Source organism: Dromiciops gliroides, chromosome 1 (assembly GCF_019393635.1).
Source record: "Dromiciops gliroides isolate mDroGli1 chromosome 1, mDroGli1.pri, whole genome shotgun sequence".
In the NCBI taxonomy this organism is placed as follows: domain Eukaryota; kingdom Metazoa; phylum Chordata; class Mammalia; order Microbiotheria; family Microbiotheriidae; genus Dromiciops; species Dromiciops gliroides.
In genome coordinates, this window is record NC_057861.1 from 410,695,973 (window position 1) to 410,717,145 (window position 21,173).

The following is a 21,173-nucleotide window of genomic DNA, read 5'->3' on the forward strand; positions in this document are numbered from 1 at the left end:
GCTCTCCACAACCTGGTCCTGACCCATCTCCCAGTCTTGACTTTACAGTCAGTGGCAGGTTTGAGAAACTATAGACCTGGTTGTCTCCAAAGTGGGATGTGAGCAATACAGAGGGCTGCCCCAAGAAGCATCAGCCGTGGATCCTTTCCTAAAAGGTAGTAATTAAAGGCTATTTTAGGAAGATAGATGGCTTATGTTACCTAAACTGACCCTTCTCATTCTGCAGCAACAGCAGGGTGAGCTACAGTGGGATGGGGATGGAAAAGGCAAGAGGTAGAAGGGACGCCCCATGCAAGTGAGCTGATGCAATCAGTTGTCTTGGAGATCTGGAATCTTTTCCATCTGCTGAAGTTTCTGTGTTTAATTATCAAGTCTCCTGCCTAAATGAATATGTCCAGAGTATTTTCTTGTGAGTTTTTCTCTGAGAGGAATAGTCAGGAAAGTATCAACTGCCTTGTCTGACTAGCATCATTGGAAAGAGAAATGCAAGGCTGTGGACAAAAATGCACCCTGAGAATTTCAGACCTTGCTGTATGTCCAGCTGCCACAGCCCTGGGACCTCCAGGCCTTTCCATCTGCTCTACACTGAATGCTCCTATGTGTTGTCTCCCCTGATCTGAATGTGAACAAATGCCTTAATGCCAGGGACTATCTTCTTTTTCTATTTGTTTTCCCACCCTTTATCACATAGTAGGTGCTTCAGAAATATTCATTCCTTTACTCATTCAAGATAATGTCAAGGGACAGCTAGGTGGCACAGTGGATAGAGCACCGGCTCTGGATTCAGGAGGGCCTGAGTTCAAATCCGGTCTCAGACACTTGACACCTACTAGATGTGTGACCCTGGGCAAGTCACTTAACCCTCATTTCCCCAACAACAACAAAAAAAGATAATGCCAAGTGGAATCTGCAATATAGATGGAAGGACTTCAATTTATCTATCTATTTATTCATTCATTTATCTATTCATTTATTTTGGGGGGCTGTGAGGCAATTGGGGTTAAGTGACTTGCCCAGGATCACACAGCTAGTAAGTGTCAAGTGTCTGAGGCTGGATTTGAACTCAGGTCCTCCTGAATCCAGGGCTGGTGCTCTATCTACTGCACCACTTACCTGCCCCAGGACTTCAATTTAAAGCACCATCTGGTCCCACTCATACCTGAAAAGTAACTTCCATTACAACATAACCAACACCGCTTGAAGATTTCTAATGAGGTCTTCGAGGATTGCATATTCCACTTATGGATTGTTCTAAATTATATTATGGAGTTTTTCCTGATATCAAGTCTTAATTTTCCTTTTTTTTTTTTTTTGCTTCCACTCATTGTCCCTGACCCTGCCTTTGTTTTAGGCAATCTGGATTTTAGGTGACTTGCTTAATGTCACACAGATAATAAGTATTTGAGGCTGGATTTGAATTCAGATTTTCTTGACCCCAGGACTGATGCTCTATCTTCTGCCTTTTGAGGCCAAACACAGTATGTCTAATATTCTTCTCCACAAAAGCACGGCAGCCCTTCACATAGATGAAGAGAGCAAGGAGGAGGTCCCCTTTAAGTCTTCTCTTTGTTAGTCTAAATATCCCCAATTCCTTCAACCTCATAGGGCATGAGAGTAGATATTCGAGGCACGCCACATTTCCCAGTAAATGATAATCTGCTCTAGGACAGAGACTATGCCCTTTCTACCTTTGTCTCCCTTACAGCACCTATTGATCAACCAATCAATCAAAAAGCTAAAGTATGGGGCTAAAAAATTCATGGAATGAATTTTTAAAACATTTTATTTATTTTATTTTTAATTTATGGCATAAAACAAGCATTTCTATAACAGAATAATAAAAAAGATGATCACAATGAAACTGCAAATTTATTATGTACAACTTGCCATTCCTTTAAAATATATAATAAAGTTATGAAATTTCTTTTTTTCTTCCCCCCCATGGCTACCATTAGACACTGATGTGCATACATATATGTATATATGCATATATGTAAAATCATTCCATAAATACCTCTATTTATCAGTTCTTTCTCTGATTGCAGATAGAATGAATTTGTTAAGCAAACCACCCATGGCTCATATTGTTCTCTCTTTGATGTCCTTTTGCAGAATTGATAAATAGTTCTTACATCATTTAACAAGCAATTTTAGACTACCTTCCACTCTAAGAGATTAATGTATGCAGATTTCTCATTACCTAAACTGGATTGGTGGCTACTTAAGGGCAGGGACTGTTTTTTATACTTCCTCATCTCCCACATACCCTGACAAGGGTCTTGAACTGCTGAGAACATAGTGGGTATGCAGAAAATGCTGTATGACTGATTGCTATGGTATAGACAGATTAATCCCTGGCAACATTTTTATAGATAGTCATGTGTTAAAATGTATTTCTCATTAAGCAACTCCATTAGTAGCAATTTAATACAACCATCTGAGACTGTTTAACATTTTCTGGTACTCTGAAAATGAAGTATCCCTAGAATTATTTGTCCTTGCTGTCAGAAGTAGATGGAAAGATTTTTCAGGTGACTGACAGTGCTCAGTCTATTGCTGAGCTTTTATCCAGTTCAATGAAGACATTCCTTAGTGTTTACTATCCATTTAATTTCTAATGGGGAAATAAGACTTAATGAAAAAGGCCCCTGAGGGGAAATATATTTCTCTTCATATGTTTATCCCAAGAAGAAAAAAATGTTCTAGTTCTTTAATATTTTAAATGCAGATGTTCCCAAGAATACTATGCCAGATTACCCCCAGATCCTTATTTATCTCTAATATACTGTAAAAATCACGTCTGCTGTACCATATTGTTGTCTAGGTGACTTTTCTCTTGGTGAATGCATCTAGTGGTGAATTCAACAGTACTCAAAGATGAAAATTTAGAAATTCTCTGTTCTGAATTGTTTTCAAGTAAACAGAATGCTAATCCAGAGTAAACTTTTGTTTCCCACCTTCATTTTCTGTTTGTACTATACAATGGGAGACAAAATAAAAATAAGAGGAATTGGCGATAGACCAGATCTGGCAGTAAAAGAAAACACATGGCCTGTGAATGTCATTTGAGCACAGCCTAGCCTACCATGTGCTCTCTCTGGCTGGATCCGTTAGATAAGTAGCCAGAGACTTGGCAAAACCCTGCTTATGTCAACAGTCATACCCCATCATTAATAAACCCCAAACCATTTTTAAGTCATATTGCAGAGTGGCAAGAAGGCCAAAAGAAATGTTGGTAACTCAACCAATAAAAGAGGCAGAAATGGAATCAGGACCATTTTGCAATAGACCAGGATGTCTCTGGTAGGTCAGTTACCTTGGGTTTAATCGACATTAGCAAACTCTTCCATTTCCTCTCCTAAACAACAACCTGGGGGGAAGGCCAACCACTGAAGTTTTTTTTTTCTGAATTAGTCTGTTGAAAGTGCAGACTTTGCCAAAGCATTAAAGCATCTCATGTTAGGACACTTTTGTACATTCTCTAGGATTGAAATAGCTTTTGCTCTCCAGTCTTGGCTAAGCCAATTTCTTTCCTTCCCACTTTTGCTTTTTTTCCCTGCCTCTTTTCTCCTTTTTTCCCCCTCTCCTTGGTTTTAACTTTTCACATTTCCAAGTCTTATAACTAAAAAATTCTTCCAACCTTGACCACCTAGGGCTGAGAAAGTGAAAATCATATTAGTGAGGAAAGTAAAAATTAAGCTCCCCTCATTAGTTCTTTACAGGCATGGCTCTTAGCTGTCACCCTTTGGCTCAGAACCAGGGTCTAAAACCAGGCATGGGAAAAGCTGCTGAAAAAAAGTCTGTAGTTCCCTACATGTCTCACTTGCATACTGCTGATATCTAGACACATTTTTTAAAATAACACCAGCAAGACCCAAAGTATTTCAAACAAATATGAATGCCTTCTTGTAAATATTTTTAAATTATTTTATAGATAAAATCACATTCTCTCTACTCTCATCCTTTCAGTTGCACTGTTTGCCATAAGTGCCTTCTGACTAGGAGCTTTTTGGGGGCCAGAAGGTCCTTTTTAAGGAGCTGTCATGACTTCTTCCAGTGTTTTCTCAGGGTATAACACAAGCTTTTCATTTTAAAACAACAAACTGAAGTTGTGTTGTAGCATGAAGAAAACTTGTTGCTCCTTTCCTCTATCTAAACCATGCAAGTAAAACAGAAGTGGACAAGATGACCCCTTGTGGGGCCTTTCATCTCCCTAGGAGAAGAGTTTGAGGAGGCCATGCCTTCTGCATGTTCTCTTAGGCCTCTGTTTTACACATTACACTTGTGAACCCTGGCCTTCCCATACATGGAGACTACTGTGTCACTCGACGAAAGGGAGGAGCCTGTGTGGTGAAGAGATGTAAAGAAAGTTTGAGGGTTTTCTTGATCAGCTGCCAGAAACAAACCAAGTCAGAATTTGTAGCTCCATTGAATACTACCCTGATGGTTACTCTTTAAAAACTGGCCAAGGGGCAGCTAGGTGGCACAGTGGATAAAGCACTGGCTTTGAATTCAGGAGGGCCTGAGTTCAAATCCAGCCTCAGACATTTGACACTTACTAGTTGTGTGACCTTGGGCAAGTCACTTAACCCTCATTGCCCTCCCCCCCCAAAAAAAAACTGGCCACAATTGTTTTTACTTAATACGAAATGAAAAATTCAACCAAAGCTCTACTCTTCACTCTCTTGGACCATTAAGAAAGACTCTGACGGCACCTAGGCCCTCTCATTAGCCACAGAGGAACTGAGGAAGCCCTATGATCTTTGGTGAAATTTCCTTCCCTCTCCCAAACTGAGGGTCCAGCATTATTCCTTCCTCTTAATGTAGCTGCAAGTTTTATTTCTGAGAGGCAAACACAAAATGTCAAAGCCGACTATTGCAATTCACCTCAAATTAGAGACAAAAAACTTCCTAGTGTCTTATGAATCTAAAAACAAGACATATTTTCTCTTTGAATTCAGGGAAACAAAACAAAACAAACAATGGAATGTCTGAATTCTTTCATCCAAAGAACTTCTGCCTAACCCAGAGTTCAGGATTCTTTAAAAACTTTTCAAGGGGGGAAAAAAGACAAAACTTACCCTCGCTTTGAGAAAAAGCATCATTTGAACTTGCCAGGGCCAAAGTAAGTAGCAGCTGCCAAAGATCCATACCTGTAGGTCCTGTAATAGCAAAAGGGACAAAGTAAATTCAGATAGTCAAAAAAGAATAATCATCTCTGAGAGCTATTTCACAAATTGGTCAATTCATGGATGAGCACCCACTGTAGTTTATGAAAGAAATACAGAGTATGATAACTTTTGTTGTCTCTGAGAATCATGCTGTGAAGTACTTTATGAGGGTCAGCCTCTTGTGGATCCTTGACTCGGGAAATAACATGGACACCAAAGATCTTCAAATCCTGGCTGATGGCCACAGAATCACCTTACAGCAAGCTACCCCCATGCACCGCTACAACAATAAGACAAATGTAGTTCCCTTTAATTAGATCTGGAAATACAATAACATGTCAGCAATATCTCTAAGCATGCTGCCTTGCGCTGTTCATGCTATAAAAGGAAAAAAAAGAAAATAACCTATTGGTGAAACTTCTTCTATTTTTGAAAGAACTAAAAGATTCAAGTGATAGAATAATAGGGATAAAAAGCCAACCAAATGAAAGTTTTGTAAAAGGTGGAGAAGAAAAACAGCTGGGAGTGGAGAGGGAGGAGAATACAAGAAACAAAACACTGTGGCTTCCTAGGTGGCCTGGAGTCAACATATTGGGCCTGTGGTAGATTTTTGGTTTATGAGGTTTTTAGGGAATGTGGTCTGTGAGAAACCCAGGAATGCTGAACACCTCATCGATCCTGATATCATGCCAACATTTGGCTCTATAGCATTGGAATCCCAAGTTCAGTAGCATCTGGGTTCTTCCATTTTAATAGAACTCTGTAGAAGTTGGTATGTGTATGTTGAGGGGTGAGAGGTGCGTCTAGCTTCCCTCAGGTAACCTTTGAATTAACCTGGAGGAAATAAACTTCTTTCTAAAAAAATAAATAGAAATAAACCAGGGAGGTTAGGACCAGATCCCTAGATATCTATTTGGTTTTGTTTATGAAACATGCTGCCCCATGAAACATGTCTTCCCAATTTGCAGTTAGTGTAAATAAGTGGTTTTCAAGCATATTTGTAGCACCCAAGGACATATAATTATGTTGATTGCAAATTCTATCTATTCATTGAAGCAGGTATCCTAATAGGATCTCTAATAGGGAATATTTATTTATCTTCCTTTGGCTGACAGTATGACCTTAAAACTAATAAAATTGCATTTTTCTAAGCATCCCCAATTAATCTGAATCAGTGAGTAATATTTTGTTGTTGTCTTTATTATAAGACATACAGGTATGGATCTCTAGCAGTTGCTGTTGACTTTGGAACTTGGAGTGACTTCAAATACCTCATTTTCCAGACTCTCATTTGTGGATGTCAAATTTCATATTTTTTTCTTTACTTCAGATGCATTTGGCCCCAACAAACTCACATTAGGAGTGAGTTGTCTCTCTTACTGGCAGGAAAACATCTCCTCCCCTCCTGGACCAGAATAAGCTATTATGTATATGTGGTTTGTGTGTGAGGGGGTAGCTTTAGCTGGAGGCGGGAGAAACACCTTATAGCCATGTTTTTTTGCCTTAAACCTTAGCAGATAGTGGGAAGATGCCTATAATTTGCATCTTTGATCTTTCAGATATCCTTGTCTTCCTTTGATAAATTTAACAGGCTTTAGAGTGAAGGCCTCCTAAAGAAATATAAACATTTTGTCATTTATGGGAGTGGGAAAAGAGTAAATTGAAAGTAATTTTTCTGTTTGTTAATGATTTCATTTCCTTCTAGTAGAGCTAGGAGAGGGAAAGAAACAACAGAGAAGGAATTGTGAAATTTAGCTCTTTATTTCAACAGTCAAATAGTCAATAAGCCTTTATTCAGTAGTTACTATGTTCTAGGCACTGTGTTATACACTGGGGATACAGAGAAAATGGGGGGAAAAAGAGAAAACATGGAACCTGCCCTCAAATATTGGAATATCATCTTCCAAAACCTCCAAACAATTGCTATGAGATCATCCTGAATTTGTTCCTGGTAGAGAAACCCACAAGGACACACTAACATTCTACTACAGATTTTGACACTGGACACTAGATTCCCAGACCATTGTTCTTACTAAGCACTGATAGCCAAATTAATAAGATGGACTTTCTCACAATGCACCTATCTCTGCTTTAGAAATAACCCAGTGAATTATATTATTGAGATCAAATGGAGGGAATTTTGCTGAGAATGGATGGAAGCACCCCATTCGCTACTTCATTATCTTTTTTTTTTTTTTTTTTTGCGGGGCAATGGGGATTAAGTGACTTGCCCAGGGTCACACAGCTAGTAAGTGTCAAGTGTCCGAGGCCGGATTTGAACTCAGGTACTCCTGAATCCAGGGCCGGTGCTTTATCCACTGCGCCACCTAGCTGCCCCCACTTCATTATCTTTTGCTGTTGGAAAGCCAGTCTCCAAAAATACATCTTCCTCCCCCCCCACCCCAATCTACTTTAAAAGGCCGCTGTTCACAAAGAAAAATTTAACAAGAAACCTGTGTCTAGGCACTCATCTAATGGTAGAAAAGAGAGTTAAAATGTATATCCCTCTCCCCATAAATGAGAGTTGATATACACTGACAACTGTCCCTGGGAGGATTACTAAGGAGCAGAGTCCTAATTGGGGGAGGGAAATGGGGAGAACAGGGAATGTGGTAAGATTTAGTCAGGGCTAATTGCTTCATTAGAGGAGAGCCAAGGAATAGAAAGAGAGAGCTTGTTGTCCGGAGTCACTCACTGCATTCTTACTAGTGCTGAAATAATGCAAAAGGGTATGAAAGAAATCCCCTTTGCACTCCTTCACTGAACTCTGGGGAGAACTATCTCTCTGACTTGGTCACAAGGCCTGGGTCATTGGACATTCAGTTGTGTTGACTTTGTGCTCTCTTGACCAGGCTCAATGAGATGAGTGGGTGAAAGAACCTTATGGGGAAAGGGGGGCAGCTGGGTGGGGCGGGCGGGGCAGGTTCTGGCTGAAATTGTTCCCTGGAGATAACTGGGCATGAATGTATGTGGATCTGCATTTTCCCAAGGGAATAGTACTTTAATTCAGTCCATAATATGAAACCCCCCAGATCTGAGCAGGAGAAATACTATCATCTCATTACTTTCCTTTTCTCCCAAACTTCCTCCCCCAAGCCACACTCAAACTCATCACATAGTCCCATTAACCTCAAAGTATTGGAGTATTTCCAAAGTACTTTTCTAAAGGGCCAGGCACGTGGCTAATAAAAGAAGTGAAAGAAGATATTTAAGAGGAATCTACTAAATTGTTCCTTACTTTACTGGGCTCTTAAAGCTTGCAATATTTTCCTAGGGAAAAGCCCTCTTTAATTCTCCTTCGATATTTATGCATTCTTCGGCAATAACCTCATGGCAAGATTTGAAATAGCAAAAAAAAAAAAATCATGCTTCTATTCTTGCATAATGAAACACACACTAATTCCACCCTCTATGCCCGAGGCATTTTGTCTCCTCACCCTTCCTCTACTGAAGGCTGGATGGACACCAATGTATCCAGCTGGCATGAGCCTTACTATTTCAGACAGCACAACAGAGGAGGCCTACAGATGACAAAACTGTTCCTATAGTCAACCTCTAGGCCTCAACCATATAATAGTACATAAACAAGTATTGGGCATATGAGTTTAAATGACCAATTTTTCTGGCTAATTCAGCTTAATTCAACATTTCTTTATTGAACACTTGTCATGTGCTAACACTCTAATCTAAGCACAGAAATATGGAAGAGGGATAAGACATTGTCCCTGTCTGGTAGAATTTTCCCATCTAGTTGGAGAGATAAAATACTTCCATGATGAAGCAAATAACAGCATTGAGCAATATAGTGTATGACAACATGATCATATGAGTTAGAACACTGATGCTATTTGGAGGTCAGAAAATTGAGAGATCAATTTGGGATAAGATGATTTCATGGAGGAGATAGAATTTAAGCTGAAAGAAGAGATGAGATTTGAACTAATGAATCAGAGAAGGTTTTTGAGGACAGAGAAATGGCATGATCAAAGACAAAGATCTAGGGAATGAAGAAAAAAGAGGAATCAAAGGAAGTTTTGATTCTGAATGACTAGAATAATAATGGTGCCATTAATAGAAATTGGGAACTCTTTAGGAGAATGTGGATTTTTGCACAAGTAGTAAGTTCTATTTTGTGTATATTACATTTAAAGTTATAGCATGACATGTAGAAATCTAAAAATTAAAAAAAGAATAAACAAACAAACAAAAAAGAAAATCTGAAAATGTCCATTAGGCAGCTGAATGTATAGGCCTGGAGCTTGAGAGTGAGAATTGGGCTGAATGTGAGGGACATTTACATTAAGGTATTCAGAAAAAAAGAAAGCAGTACAATGGAGTGAAAGTAATTTGGACCTGGGAAGTCAGAAGACCTCAGGTCTAGAGCCAGCCTTCCTTAAATGGGAAAGATTTTTGCTACTAACCTGTGTAACCTTGGGCAAGTTCTTTCACTTGAGTCTCAGTTTTGTCTTCTATAAAATGAGGGGGTTGGACTCCACGTCTCAGGTCCCTTCTCAGGTTAACATTCTATTATTTTAGGAGCTAGTTGAAAATGTATTAGTTCTCAAAGCAACTCTAAATACTGACCTATTTCATTAGTAATATCCCAAACATTAAGCTATATGGGAGGTAATCTTATTATATCTGGAGTTGTGATTTGCAAAAAAAAAAATCCTAATTTTTTGGGAAAAAAAAACCAACCAAATTCCATTCTCTATGAAAAGGTTCATGAATTTGATAGAAAAGATAAAAAAAAAAAGAAGAGAAGAGATTGGGGGGGGTGGCAAAGACTTTGTCACATGTGGTTAATGTATTATTAAGAGGGAGGATATTTTAAATGCTGAAGATAAGAGCCAATGGAGCTTTTAGGGCAGAACCAAAGAGAATGCCAAAGCAAGAGCCAAATCCATTAGAAGTAGCAAGCTCTCTCACTCTCTCTCTCTCTCTCTCTCTCTCTCTCTCTCTCTCTCTCTCTCTCTCTCTCTCTCTCCCCCTCCCTCCTTCCTGTGTCCTTATCTTTCTCCATATATACACACATGTATGTATATATAAATGTTGATGATCAAAAGCCTTTAATGATAATGAATAATAAAAATTTGATTAAAACACATACACACATACATTACTGCTATCACTACCACCACCACCTAACAGCACTGTGTTATCTTGCAAAACCAAGACCTCAAGTAAACAGAAAAATAAATGTGTACTTTTAGATGGTGGTGTTGATTACTAATAAAATATTGCAACAGTAAAACCCAGTTGATTTCCCGGTCAGGCTTTTTCTAAGAATTCAGAGCTATGCAAGGAAGAGACTAATCCCAAAGGGAATTTGAAAAGTCTAATTGGCAATACTGAAAGATGGGCCTTGATTTGAGGAGCAATCTTTTTCTATTTCATGTTCTTTCCCCAAGTTTACTTTAGGACCTACTTGAAAACTGGTCAGGTCTACACATTTTTTAAATGACAATTTATTTCATTCCCATTAGGGAAGAAGAAAAAATTCATAGCCATTTTATATATAAGGTCATTCAATATCACTGGAGTAGGAAATGGAAAACCGCTCCAGTACCTTTGCCAAGAAAACCCCATGGACAGCACGGTCTATGGGGTCACCAAGAATTGGACATGACTGAACAACTGACAACAACAACATTCATTGAGTTCTCCCTCTGTGTGCTAGGGGAAGAAATTATGGGAAAGTAACTCAAAAGTATAAGATGGGTTTTTAAAATGTTGTTAAAAATGCCACTGTTATACATATGTTAAACAGAATGAACGTATGGAACAAAATTTAGAGATAGAAATATTAATGCATTTATAGTAAAAAAGTGCCTCACATATTAGTCTCAGTGAATATTTTATTTTCAGCAATGTAGAAAATCATGGTACTTTTGTCTGAGCAATAGTGGCCAGAATGACAGAAACTGCATTACAAATGAGGTATCAGGTACAGAGTACAGAGATTGAACAATCTGCTGACATTGAAACAAGATGCCAGGGACATTGTATTCCAGGCTCAGCTTGATAGCTTTCTATCTGCCCTAAAGGGGCAGCAGAATCATGTACTATAGAGATGGAAGGACTGGTGTGGTGTAGCAGAATGAAGATTGATTCTGGAGTCAGAGGCCTTAGATTAAAATCCACCTCTGAGGTTTACTATCTGTGTTTTTTAATAGTATCCCCCCTGCAATTACATGTAAAGACAATTTTTTAACAATCACTTTAAAAACATTTTGAGTTTCAAATTTTCTCCTTCCTCCCCTTTCCTCCCCTTCCCTAAGACAGTAAGTAATTTGCTATAGGCTATATATGTGCACTCATGTAAAACATATTTCCATATCAGTCATGTTATAAAAGAAGAAAGAGACCAAAAGAAAAAAAATCACAAAAAAATAAAGTGAAAAATAGTATGCTTCAGTCTGCATTAAGACTCCATCAGTTCTCTCTTTGGAGGTGGAGAGCATTTTTCATATGGGTTCTTTGGAACTGTCTTGGATCATTGTATTGCTGAGAATAGCTAATTCATACACATTTACTATATGTACCTGAATTAAGTTACTTAATCTCCTTGGGCCTCAGATCTACAAAATGAGGAAGTTTGGTATTTCACCTTCATCTTTGTACCCCCAGAACTTAGCAGTGTTTGTTTGGTGTATTACTATAGCAGCTTAATGAATGTTTGCTGAAGAAATATGTTTAATGTGATTGTACATATATAACATATCAGATTGCTTTCTGTCTTGGGGAGCGGGGAGGGAAAGGAGGGAGGGAGAAAAATTTGGAACTAGAAATCTTATAAAAACAAATGTTGAAAACTATCTTTACATGTAACTGGAAATAATAAATACTTTTATGATTAAAAAATAAATGTTTGCTGATTGACTGTCTTCCAGCCCCAGATCTATGATATTCAAAGGACATTTAGTTCAGCCTCTACATTTTACAAGTTCAATTCGATTCTACATTTATTAACAAAGCAGTGTGTTGGGCGCAGGCAATTAAAAAAAGTCTATGTCTTCAAGGAGTTTGTAAATTAGCAGAGGGAATAAAATGTGTGCAAAAATAATGGTGATACAGGTAGAAAGTTATGAAGTTCATAGGAGAAGTCAATCAGGATGGTTTAAGTTCAAGAAAGGAAGGATTAATTCTAGTTCTGGCTGAGAGAATGTGGTGTAGGGAAAGAAGAGGCTTCAATGGAGAGAGCAGTCTTTGAACTGGGAATGACAGAAGGGGAAAATGGCAAAGGAATTCTAAGATGAAATGTGGTGGGCTTAGGTATCAAAAAGGTAAAGAGGCAGTGGAGGGCAGAATGGTATTGAAGAAAAATGAGTAATCAAATTTGACAAGATCATAGAATGAGTGAATAGAAGCCAGATAGAATAAGGCTAAAAAGGCAGGGTAGGGCTAGATTTTTGAGTGGAGGAGTGATAAGATCTGTCCTGTGCACTTGAAAAATTACTATGGCATTTATGTAAAGGATAGATTATAGAGGTGAGAGACCAGAAGCAGAGCCCAGCTAGAAGGCTATTACAATAACAGAGGTGATAATTAACTAAGCTAACACCAAAGCTCTATTCTCCACCTGAAGTGGAGAGGAGAGAGTCCATGGAAGAGATATTTCAGAGTTAGAACAGGACTTGGCTGTTATGGACCCTAATGACTATTTTTATAAATAAGTATACTGAAGTGTAGAAAGGTGAGGCACTAAACCATAATCATACAGCTAGTTTTTTAGCTATTGACTCTTTGTTTGTTATTCAGTTGTTTCAGTTGTGTCTAACTCTTTACGACTCTATTTGAGGTTTTCTGGGCAAAGATACTGGAGGTTTGTTATTTCTTTCTACAGCTCATTTTATAGATGAGAAACTGAGGCAAAGAGGGTAAAGTAACTTGCCCGGGTTCACATAGCTAGTTGAATACCTGAGGTCACATCTGGACTCAGTCTTTTTGACTTCAGGCCCAGCACTCTATCCACTACACCACCTAGCTGCCCATCTTGACTCCTAGGCCACTGGTATTTCCATTAAACCACATTTTCTTTAGTAGATCATAGTAATACTCTTAGAAATCTAGAATAAATGACTATAGCTCCTTTAGCAGATTCCATGGTTTGTTTTGTTTTTTAAAAATAATTTTCTTTTGGCATATTTTGGTTTTTACTATCACCTATATTTCCCAATAAATTCTTCCCTCCTTTCTGCCTCCCTCCCAGAAAGCCATAGCCTGTTATTTACTTATTACTTTTCTTTCAGGGAATGGCTACAAAGACACTATCCAGCTCTGCTAGTCTTTCTGTGAAGTGGGCCATGAGCTAGTCCCAAGTTTAAATGTTGGTCAGTGCAAACCTGTTTACTTAATGCTTCTGACATGCAAAGCTTAGTTTTTGTTTGCCATTACCTAAGGGACTCAGGCAGCCTCTGGTGCTGGAATTTCTGTCTCCCACTTCCAGGACAATGGGCCATGCTTTCAGATGTAAGAAATATGGGGCATTCTGGCTTGGATGGAGTGAAATGGCACTCTTCCCAAGGGGAACGCTATGGGGAGTAATCCAGGCACTGCCCCCTGAATTTCTATCATAGCAAAGGGTGGGTGGGACAAAGCAGAAGGGGAGCTGAATTGACCAGATCCACAGCTCACTTATTTTGTGTAATTATGGATTCCTACTACTTGAAAAGTAGGCAGATGAATTCCAATGATAAGGAGCTTGGCGAAGAGTCGAAAATCTTCCCGTGAGAACTAGTGGAAGCCTGCTAGGGTCACGACCCTTGATCTTTCTTTTTCCTTTAATTGAAGACTTAGCAAAGGAGGTCATTAGACTGGGGAAAGCTGATGCTCTCTACTCATGCCTTTGCTCCTCTCTGGGCAGGTAGAGATGGGTTTCCAGACTCAGTGAGTCTGTCTGGACACACCTGAACACTCAGCAGTAATCATTCAGGTTATTTTATAACCACTCGTAAATGCTCACATGGTCCTCTTGCAGGCATACCTAGTATAAGACATTTGTTCTAGGGAAACATTGCTCCGAGACAGACCCAGGAAGGGATCCTTGCCCTGCTTGTTTGGGTAAAGTCTTCCCATTTAGGTAAAATTTTATGTTACATTACTTTAACTGATCACTTCTCCTCAGTCACCTTGTTCCTCTGAAAGGAAAAATGTACTCCCTTGATATATATTCCAGGAGTGACATACTTCATTTTTCCAACATTCTAACTACCATCTAGAGAATGAGCCTTGAACAAAAATGAAAATGTTAGCACTTTCTTCTAAGTGATGCTTTAAAAAACTACTATTTTGGGGAAATTTAAAAGGAATCATTAATGTTTTTTTAAAAATTAAAAATATTTAAGAGGTATAGATACCACTTCAGTTTGGTTTAGGAAAAGATTTCTTGGTCACCTGCTATGTGTAAGACGTTATGTTAAGTGTGATGGGTACAAAACAAAGCAAAACAATAAAATAAAACAATCTTTGTTTTCAAGGAACATATATGCTACTTTGGTTGGGTTGGGGGAGCAAGGAGCAGGAAGGATGCAATTTACACATAGAGTACTAAAGACATCTTTAACTCATTTATTTGAAGATGCACCCATTGTGTTGCTATGTGTTACCCAGTGTTACTATGGATCTAGGAATAATCTTAGGGGGTTTGTCATAAGAGCTTCCACCAAGGATTTCCCCAGAAACATCAGAATCTGTTTCATGGCTTTTGCTGAAAGTGTTCCACTCCCTCTGCAAGCACTCAGGCAAACACTTGATTATCTATTAGGTTTATTTAACCTGATAAAAATGCAATTAGATTCTAATCTGAACCTTTGAGTGGCCAGGTAAATCTTCTAATTCTTTGGTAAATTCAACTTTCTTCCCTCAGGACCTATACAGTTTACATGACTCATACTACCAGTGAAGGCATAAGGTCTATGTTATTCTCTTGTACATGTGGTTGCCTACTTTTACCAATGCTTCTTCCCCAAATCAGGCCATGTTCTTTATTCTCCTTCTAGTAAAACCAGTATAGCAGAATCAAGTTGCTCTTATATTCTGTTCCTTAGATATGTCTGTGATCTTAATATTGTGAACGTTCCCTCTAATGATGCAGATCCTGTCCATCCTGGGTGACTCTTGTCCAATCAATCAGACTCTTTTGTAATCATTTCCTAATATCCCTGTGGCTCTCTTTTAGACATCCCCAATTTTAGATGCTTACCCTGGGAAAGCACTATCCCCAGATAGATGGGAAAAGGGATGTCTATGGTGCTTTGTGAGTGCTATCTCCCCAACTAGGTCCATATCCTGCTGATATTTGTCATAGGAGGTCCATCTAACATGCTGTCTATCTTTCTCAAATCACAGATTATGGAATCATTGTCCAGATTGGAAAGGTCCTTAGAGACCATCAAGTTCAATAGCCTCATTTTACGGGTGAGGGAATTGAGGTATAGGAGGCTAAGTGTTGGGTCTCAAGGTCATTAAGCTAATAAAAGGCTAAAGTAGCATTTGGATCCATGTCTTCCCAACTCTAAGTCCAAACATGGACAACCACCAAGTCATTCTGCCTCTGCCTCTTGACATTGAAAGGATACCACGAGTGACCAGAAACTCTTAAGAGTCATGTTTCTAAGAGCAAAATGGAAACCATGGGCCAGAGAGATTTATAAACTCCTAGAATCTCACAGATCACCTCATCCAACTCTCTCATTTTATGAATGGGGAAGCTGATTCCCAGGCCACTGAAGTGACTATCCAAGGTCACATGGCAAATTAGAGAAACAATCATTTGGGGGCCAGCTAGGTGGCTCAGTGGATAAAGCACTGGCTTTGGATTCAGGAGGACCTGAGTTCAAATCTAGCCTCAGACACTTGACACCTACTAGCTGTGTGACCCTGGGCAAGTCACTTAACCCTCATTGCCCCACAAAAAAAAGTAAAAAAAAAAAGTAAGAGAAACAATCATTACTAAAACTCAGGTCTTTTGACTCTAAAGCTATTGTTGGTATGATTTATAGAAAAGAGACTGAAACTACAAATTAGGGGACCTGAATGCTAATCCTAGAGCTACTAACCAGCCATATAACTTTAGACAAGTTACTTCACCTTTGTGGGCCCGTATGTAATTTGTAGAATTTTCTAATGAAGTTAATTCAATGTTGAATGTTAAAACAAAAGCAGTGTAGGTGTCGAAAGGAGACATCATTAATGTGGGTCCTTCAGCTCTCCCACAGGGTCTTTTCTACTTTAATACAAACTCTGTAAAAAAGAGGAGGTGTGGATCTCTATGGGCCACAGGCAACCACACTACCTTCTATTTCAAGGGCTATAAATAGAAAGACATGTACTAGGCTAGACTGACTGGCTGCCAGAGAGATGCCAAACACAGGACAGATCAATGTCATATCCCATCTCCAGGAAGTTTATGACATACCACTCACTCCCTTTAAATGAAAGGAGGTGTAACAGTTTGGATTTTGTCCACCTATTGTTAAGAAGGGAAATTACTCTCTGGAGTGGATCTAAGGGTGAAGAGAGGCATGTGGTGAGCCACTTAGTCAACAGAGTAAGGTATTTGTGTCTATGACTGCTCAAGAGGAAGAGAGATCCCGACTGCTGAGATGCGGCTCATTCTCTTAGCTGTTTTGTTTGTTTGTTTGTTTGTCTGCAGAGAGACTTCTTTCCCAGAAATGAGCAGGTCTTGTCAATTAGTGAAGAAGTATGGTATTTTTATGTCTTTCTGGCACATAATGAATGATCAATAATGGTGTGAGGAAGGGAGGAAGGAAAGAAGGAAGGAGGGAGGGAGGGAAGGAAGGGTGGAAGGAAGAAAATAAGGGAAGAAAGAAGGATAAGTACAGAGTAATAAAGAACTAACTGTGTAGAAATACAAGGTAAAAGGGTCTTAGAGTAGTAGGATGAGACCCATACCATAGGTAAAATAGCTAAAGATAATAACAGTGCAAACATGAGTTTATACTATAGTGCTGTTACAAAAACCAAACAAACTTCTGGCATGCATAAACATGAGCACAAATCTTAGGAAACATTAGGTCATTGTATAGTACGTGTTACATTCTTAGTAGCTGATGCCATAAACACTTTTAATCTTGCATGGTTTAGGAATAGAGTGTTCTGGTTAATCAAATAGCCATATAGTCTATTTCATAAAGAGTTACTACATATAGCTTTGTAAAAAAAAAGAAGCAGTGTGCTCCAGTAAGATGCTTGTTTTGTAGATCTCTCAAATACATTTATCACAAAATCCTGGATATTAGAATAGCCTGTTGGTGCCTTGAACCTGGAACACTGCTCTCCTCACAGCATTGATACCTGGTATATACTTGGCACTTGGTATACACTGTGCCCCTGATACCTGGTATACACTTGGCACTTAACAAATACTTTGAATTAAATTGAATTGGGATCCCAGGATTTAGAGCTGGAAGGATCTAGTCTCAAGTGCTTGTTGAATAAATGAATGAACCAATAAATGAATGACTATTGGAAAGTACTACAAATCCCTTATTTGTAAGGTTGGTCAAAAAAATACTGCATGTGGAGTCCTTCTGTACTGAACATTTGGCTTGATACTGCTAACTTCCTCTTCACGGATACTCAATCATCTCCAGGCTTCAATTCAATTCAATTCAATTCGGTAAAGATTTATTAAGCACCTCCTATGAGTATGATACTCTACAAGAAACTAGGAACATAAATAAAGCAAAAACAAATCCCATTTCCTGTGGACCTTGCATTATACTGGGAAAGATAAAATTTGGTAGTAAATAACTAAATATATACAAAGCAATACTAAGTAATTTAAGAGGGATAACTCCCTAATGATTGGGGAGATCAGAAAAGGCTTCATGTAGGCGGAAGCACCTTTTCTGTGCTTGAAAGAAAAGTAGGGATTCTAAAAAGGGGGTGAGTTACAGGTGCATTACTTCTCTCTCCCACCCATCTGACTGTTCCTTCTCAGTTTCATTTCCCAGGTCATCTTTGGACCAAGGTTCTGTCCTGGACCTTCTTGACTCTCTGAATAATCTCATTGGCTCCCATGGTTTTATCTTTTCTAAGCAGAAAACTCCTAAATCTACATAATAAAGTCCCCATCACTCTCCAGAGATCAAATATTACATCACGCACTGCCTGTTAGACATCTCCATCTGTATGCTCTATAGACATCTCAAATGTACCATGTCTGAAGCTGAACTCATTGTCTTTCTCTCTAAAATCACCCCCCCTTATTTTTTTTCGTGATGAAATTTAGTTTATTGGTCAAGAATCAGTACACAAAAAGAGAAAGGTGGAATGTTATAAAACACCCTAAGTTTACATAGCAAACAATACCTAGCATTTAGATAACTCTTTTAAAATATGTTTATCTAAGGTTTTAACTCACTCTCCCCCTGATTTCACTATTGCTATTAAGGGCACCACCATTTTTCTAGTTACCAAGATTCACATGCTAGAATCATCCTGGACTCTTCAATCTGATCAGTTCTGATTTGATCTTCTACCTGATCAGTTGTCAAGTCCTGTTGAGACTGCCTCCTTAATATCTCTTGCATTTGGTTGAGGCCCTGATTAGTGGGCTACTGTAATAGTCTCCTAATTGGCTTCCTTTTCCTCTAGTTTTTCCCATTTCCAATCTTTTGCATAGATGCCAAATGGAATTTTTTTTTTTTTTTGCGGGGCAATAAGGGTTAAGTGACTTGCCCAGGTTCACACAGCTAGTAAGAAGTGTCAAAGGTCTGAGGTTGGATTTGAACTCAGATCCTCCTGAATCTAGGGTTGGTGCTTTATCTACTGAACCACCTAGCTGCCCCCCAAATTAATATTCTGTTAAAGCTAAAATTCTAGTTAAACTGTCTAAAATATCTAATGAATGGTCGCCAATAAATTATAAGCTTTAGCAAGAGTTAGACTTTTAAGCATTTATTAAGGAGAATAAGAATTTGGTAAAGAGAGAAGAAAAGACCTAGATTCCTATCTATTAAAGGGAGAGTGCATTTCTAGCTCCCTTCTCCACCAGCATCCCCAGGAAAAAAGAGAGAGGCAGAACGCCTGGCTCCCCCTTCCTCCTCCCACCAGCAAATGTCACTTCCTGATGCCAAAGAAAAGCCGCATGGCCTTGCCCTCAAAGACCTTCCTTTTATGGCGGAGCTTTTCTACAGTAAGTCTCCAGCAGGTGGCATCATTCCAATCGTTACAATTCGTAAAGCAAAGATTTGTGCAGATGACTTTCCAGCTCCAGAAGTTTCAGCAGCTTTCTTTTATCTCTAGGACAAAACACAAACTTCTCTGCTTGGCATTTAAAACCTCTCATGATCTAGCTCTACCCTTTCATTCTGGACCAATTTCACATTATTCCTCCATAAGCATGCTATGTTCCAGCCAAAATGGCTAGTTACTGTTCCCATGAATAACATTCCATTTTCTGTTTCTGTGTCTTTTCTTTTTTAAAAAATTTTATTTATTTTATTCTGAATTTAAGAAATAAAACAAGCATTCTTATAACATAGTAGAATAGAAAAAAGATGATTGTACATGAAACTACATATCTATTATGTATTGCTTGCTATTCTTTTTAGATATATAAGTTATCATGTAACTATCTTCCACCCCCCTTTTTTTTCCTTCCCTTCCCTCTGCCTCCCACCTTAGAGATGGCTACTACTAGAAGGGAATATGCATATAAAACCATTCCATAGGTACTCTTTTTGGGGGTGGGTGGGGCAATGAGGGTTAAATGACATGCCTAGGGTCACACCGCTAGTGTCAAGTGTCTGAGGCTGGATTTGAACTCAGGTCCTCCTGAATCTAGGGCCAGTGCTTTATCCACTGTGCCACCTAACTGCACCCATAAGTACTTCTATATACCATTTCTCTCTCTAAATACAAATCTTGTCTTCCTTCATAGGTCTTTTGTAGTTAATTTGGATCTTCATAATAGTCAAAATGACTTAGTTGCTCAAAGTTGTTCTTAGAACCATATTGCTGTTACTGTATACAACTAACTGTCTTCCATTTCTGGAATATTCTCCTCCTTCATCTCTGCCTCTTAGAATCCCTTGATCCCTTTGGGTGCCACCTTCTACACAAGGCCTTTCCTGATTTCTCCAATTTACTGAGATTCTCCTCTCTTTCCCTCCAACATTACTTGCATTTGTTTTGCATAATTGTATATGTACTTATTTGTGCACATGTTGTTTCTTCCTGGTTGTATATAATTTCCTTGAAGACGAGACCTTTGCTTCTGTCTTTGTGCCCCTGATACCTGGTATACACTTGGCACTTAACAAATACTTTGAATTGAATTGAATTGGGATCCCAGGATTTAGAGCTGGAAGGATCTAGTCTCAAGTTCCTTGTTGTCTAGAGTATGACGCCCAGAGAAGTCACAGAGGTAGGATAGGAACTCAGATATTTTTGTTTTTGTGTGTGTGTGTGTGTGTGTGTGTGTGTGAAGCAATTGGGGTTAAGTGACTTGCTCAGGATCACACAGCTACTAAGTGTTAAGTATCTGAGGCCGGATTTGAACTCAGGTACTCCTGACTCCAGGGCCGGTGCTCTATCCACTGAGCCACCTAGCTGCCCCAGGAACCCAGGTCTTTTGTTTTTGTTTTGTTTTGCGAAGCAATGGGGGATAAGTGACTTGCCCAGGGTCACACAGCTAGTAAGTGTCAAGTGTCTGAGGCCGGATTTGAACTGAGGTACTCCTGAATCCAGGGCCGGTGCTTTATCCACTGCGCCATCTAGCTGCCCCAACCCAGGTCTTTTAACTCCAAAATCCAAGGCTATTTCTACCACAGTATTTGTGTTAATAGACCTGGGTTCTAGTCATTCATCCATAAATTCCAAAACCACTTATTAAGTACAGAGCACTTTGTTAGGCAATGTGGAAGGATAAAAAGAAAATTTTAAAATGGTATCTACTTTCATAGTTTTTATACAATTTTTGTTGTTGTTCAATTGTTTTGGTCATGTCTGATTTTTTGTGAACTCATTTGA

General features: G+C 38.9%; 1 protein-coding gene across 2 annotated transcripts in view; it reads right to left on the bottom strand.

Annotated features, from left to right (window-relative positions):
- GHR (growth hormone receptor) overlaps positions 1–21,173 on the bottom strand; it is a 356,653-nt gene that overhangs the window by 157,887 nt on the left and 177,593 nt on the right. For both annotated transcript variants that reach the window (XM_043990446.1, XM_043990453.1), the window contains one exon: positions 5,082–5,162. In XM_043990446.1, the coding sequence (XP_043846381.1) occupies positions 5,082–5,162 (81 nt within the window). The remainder of the gene's footprint in view (positions 1–5,081; positions 5,163–21,173) is intronic.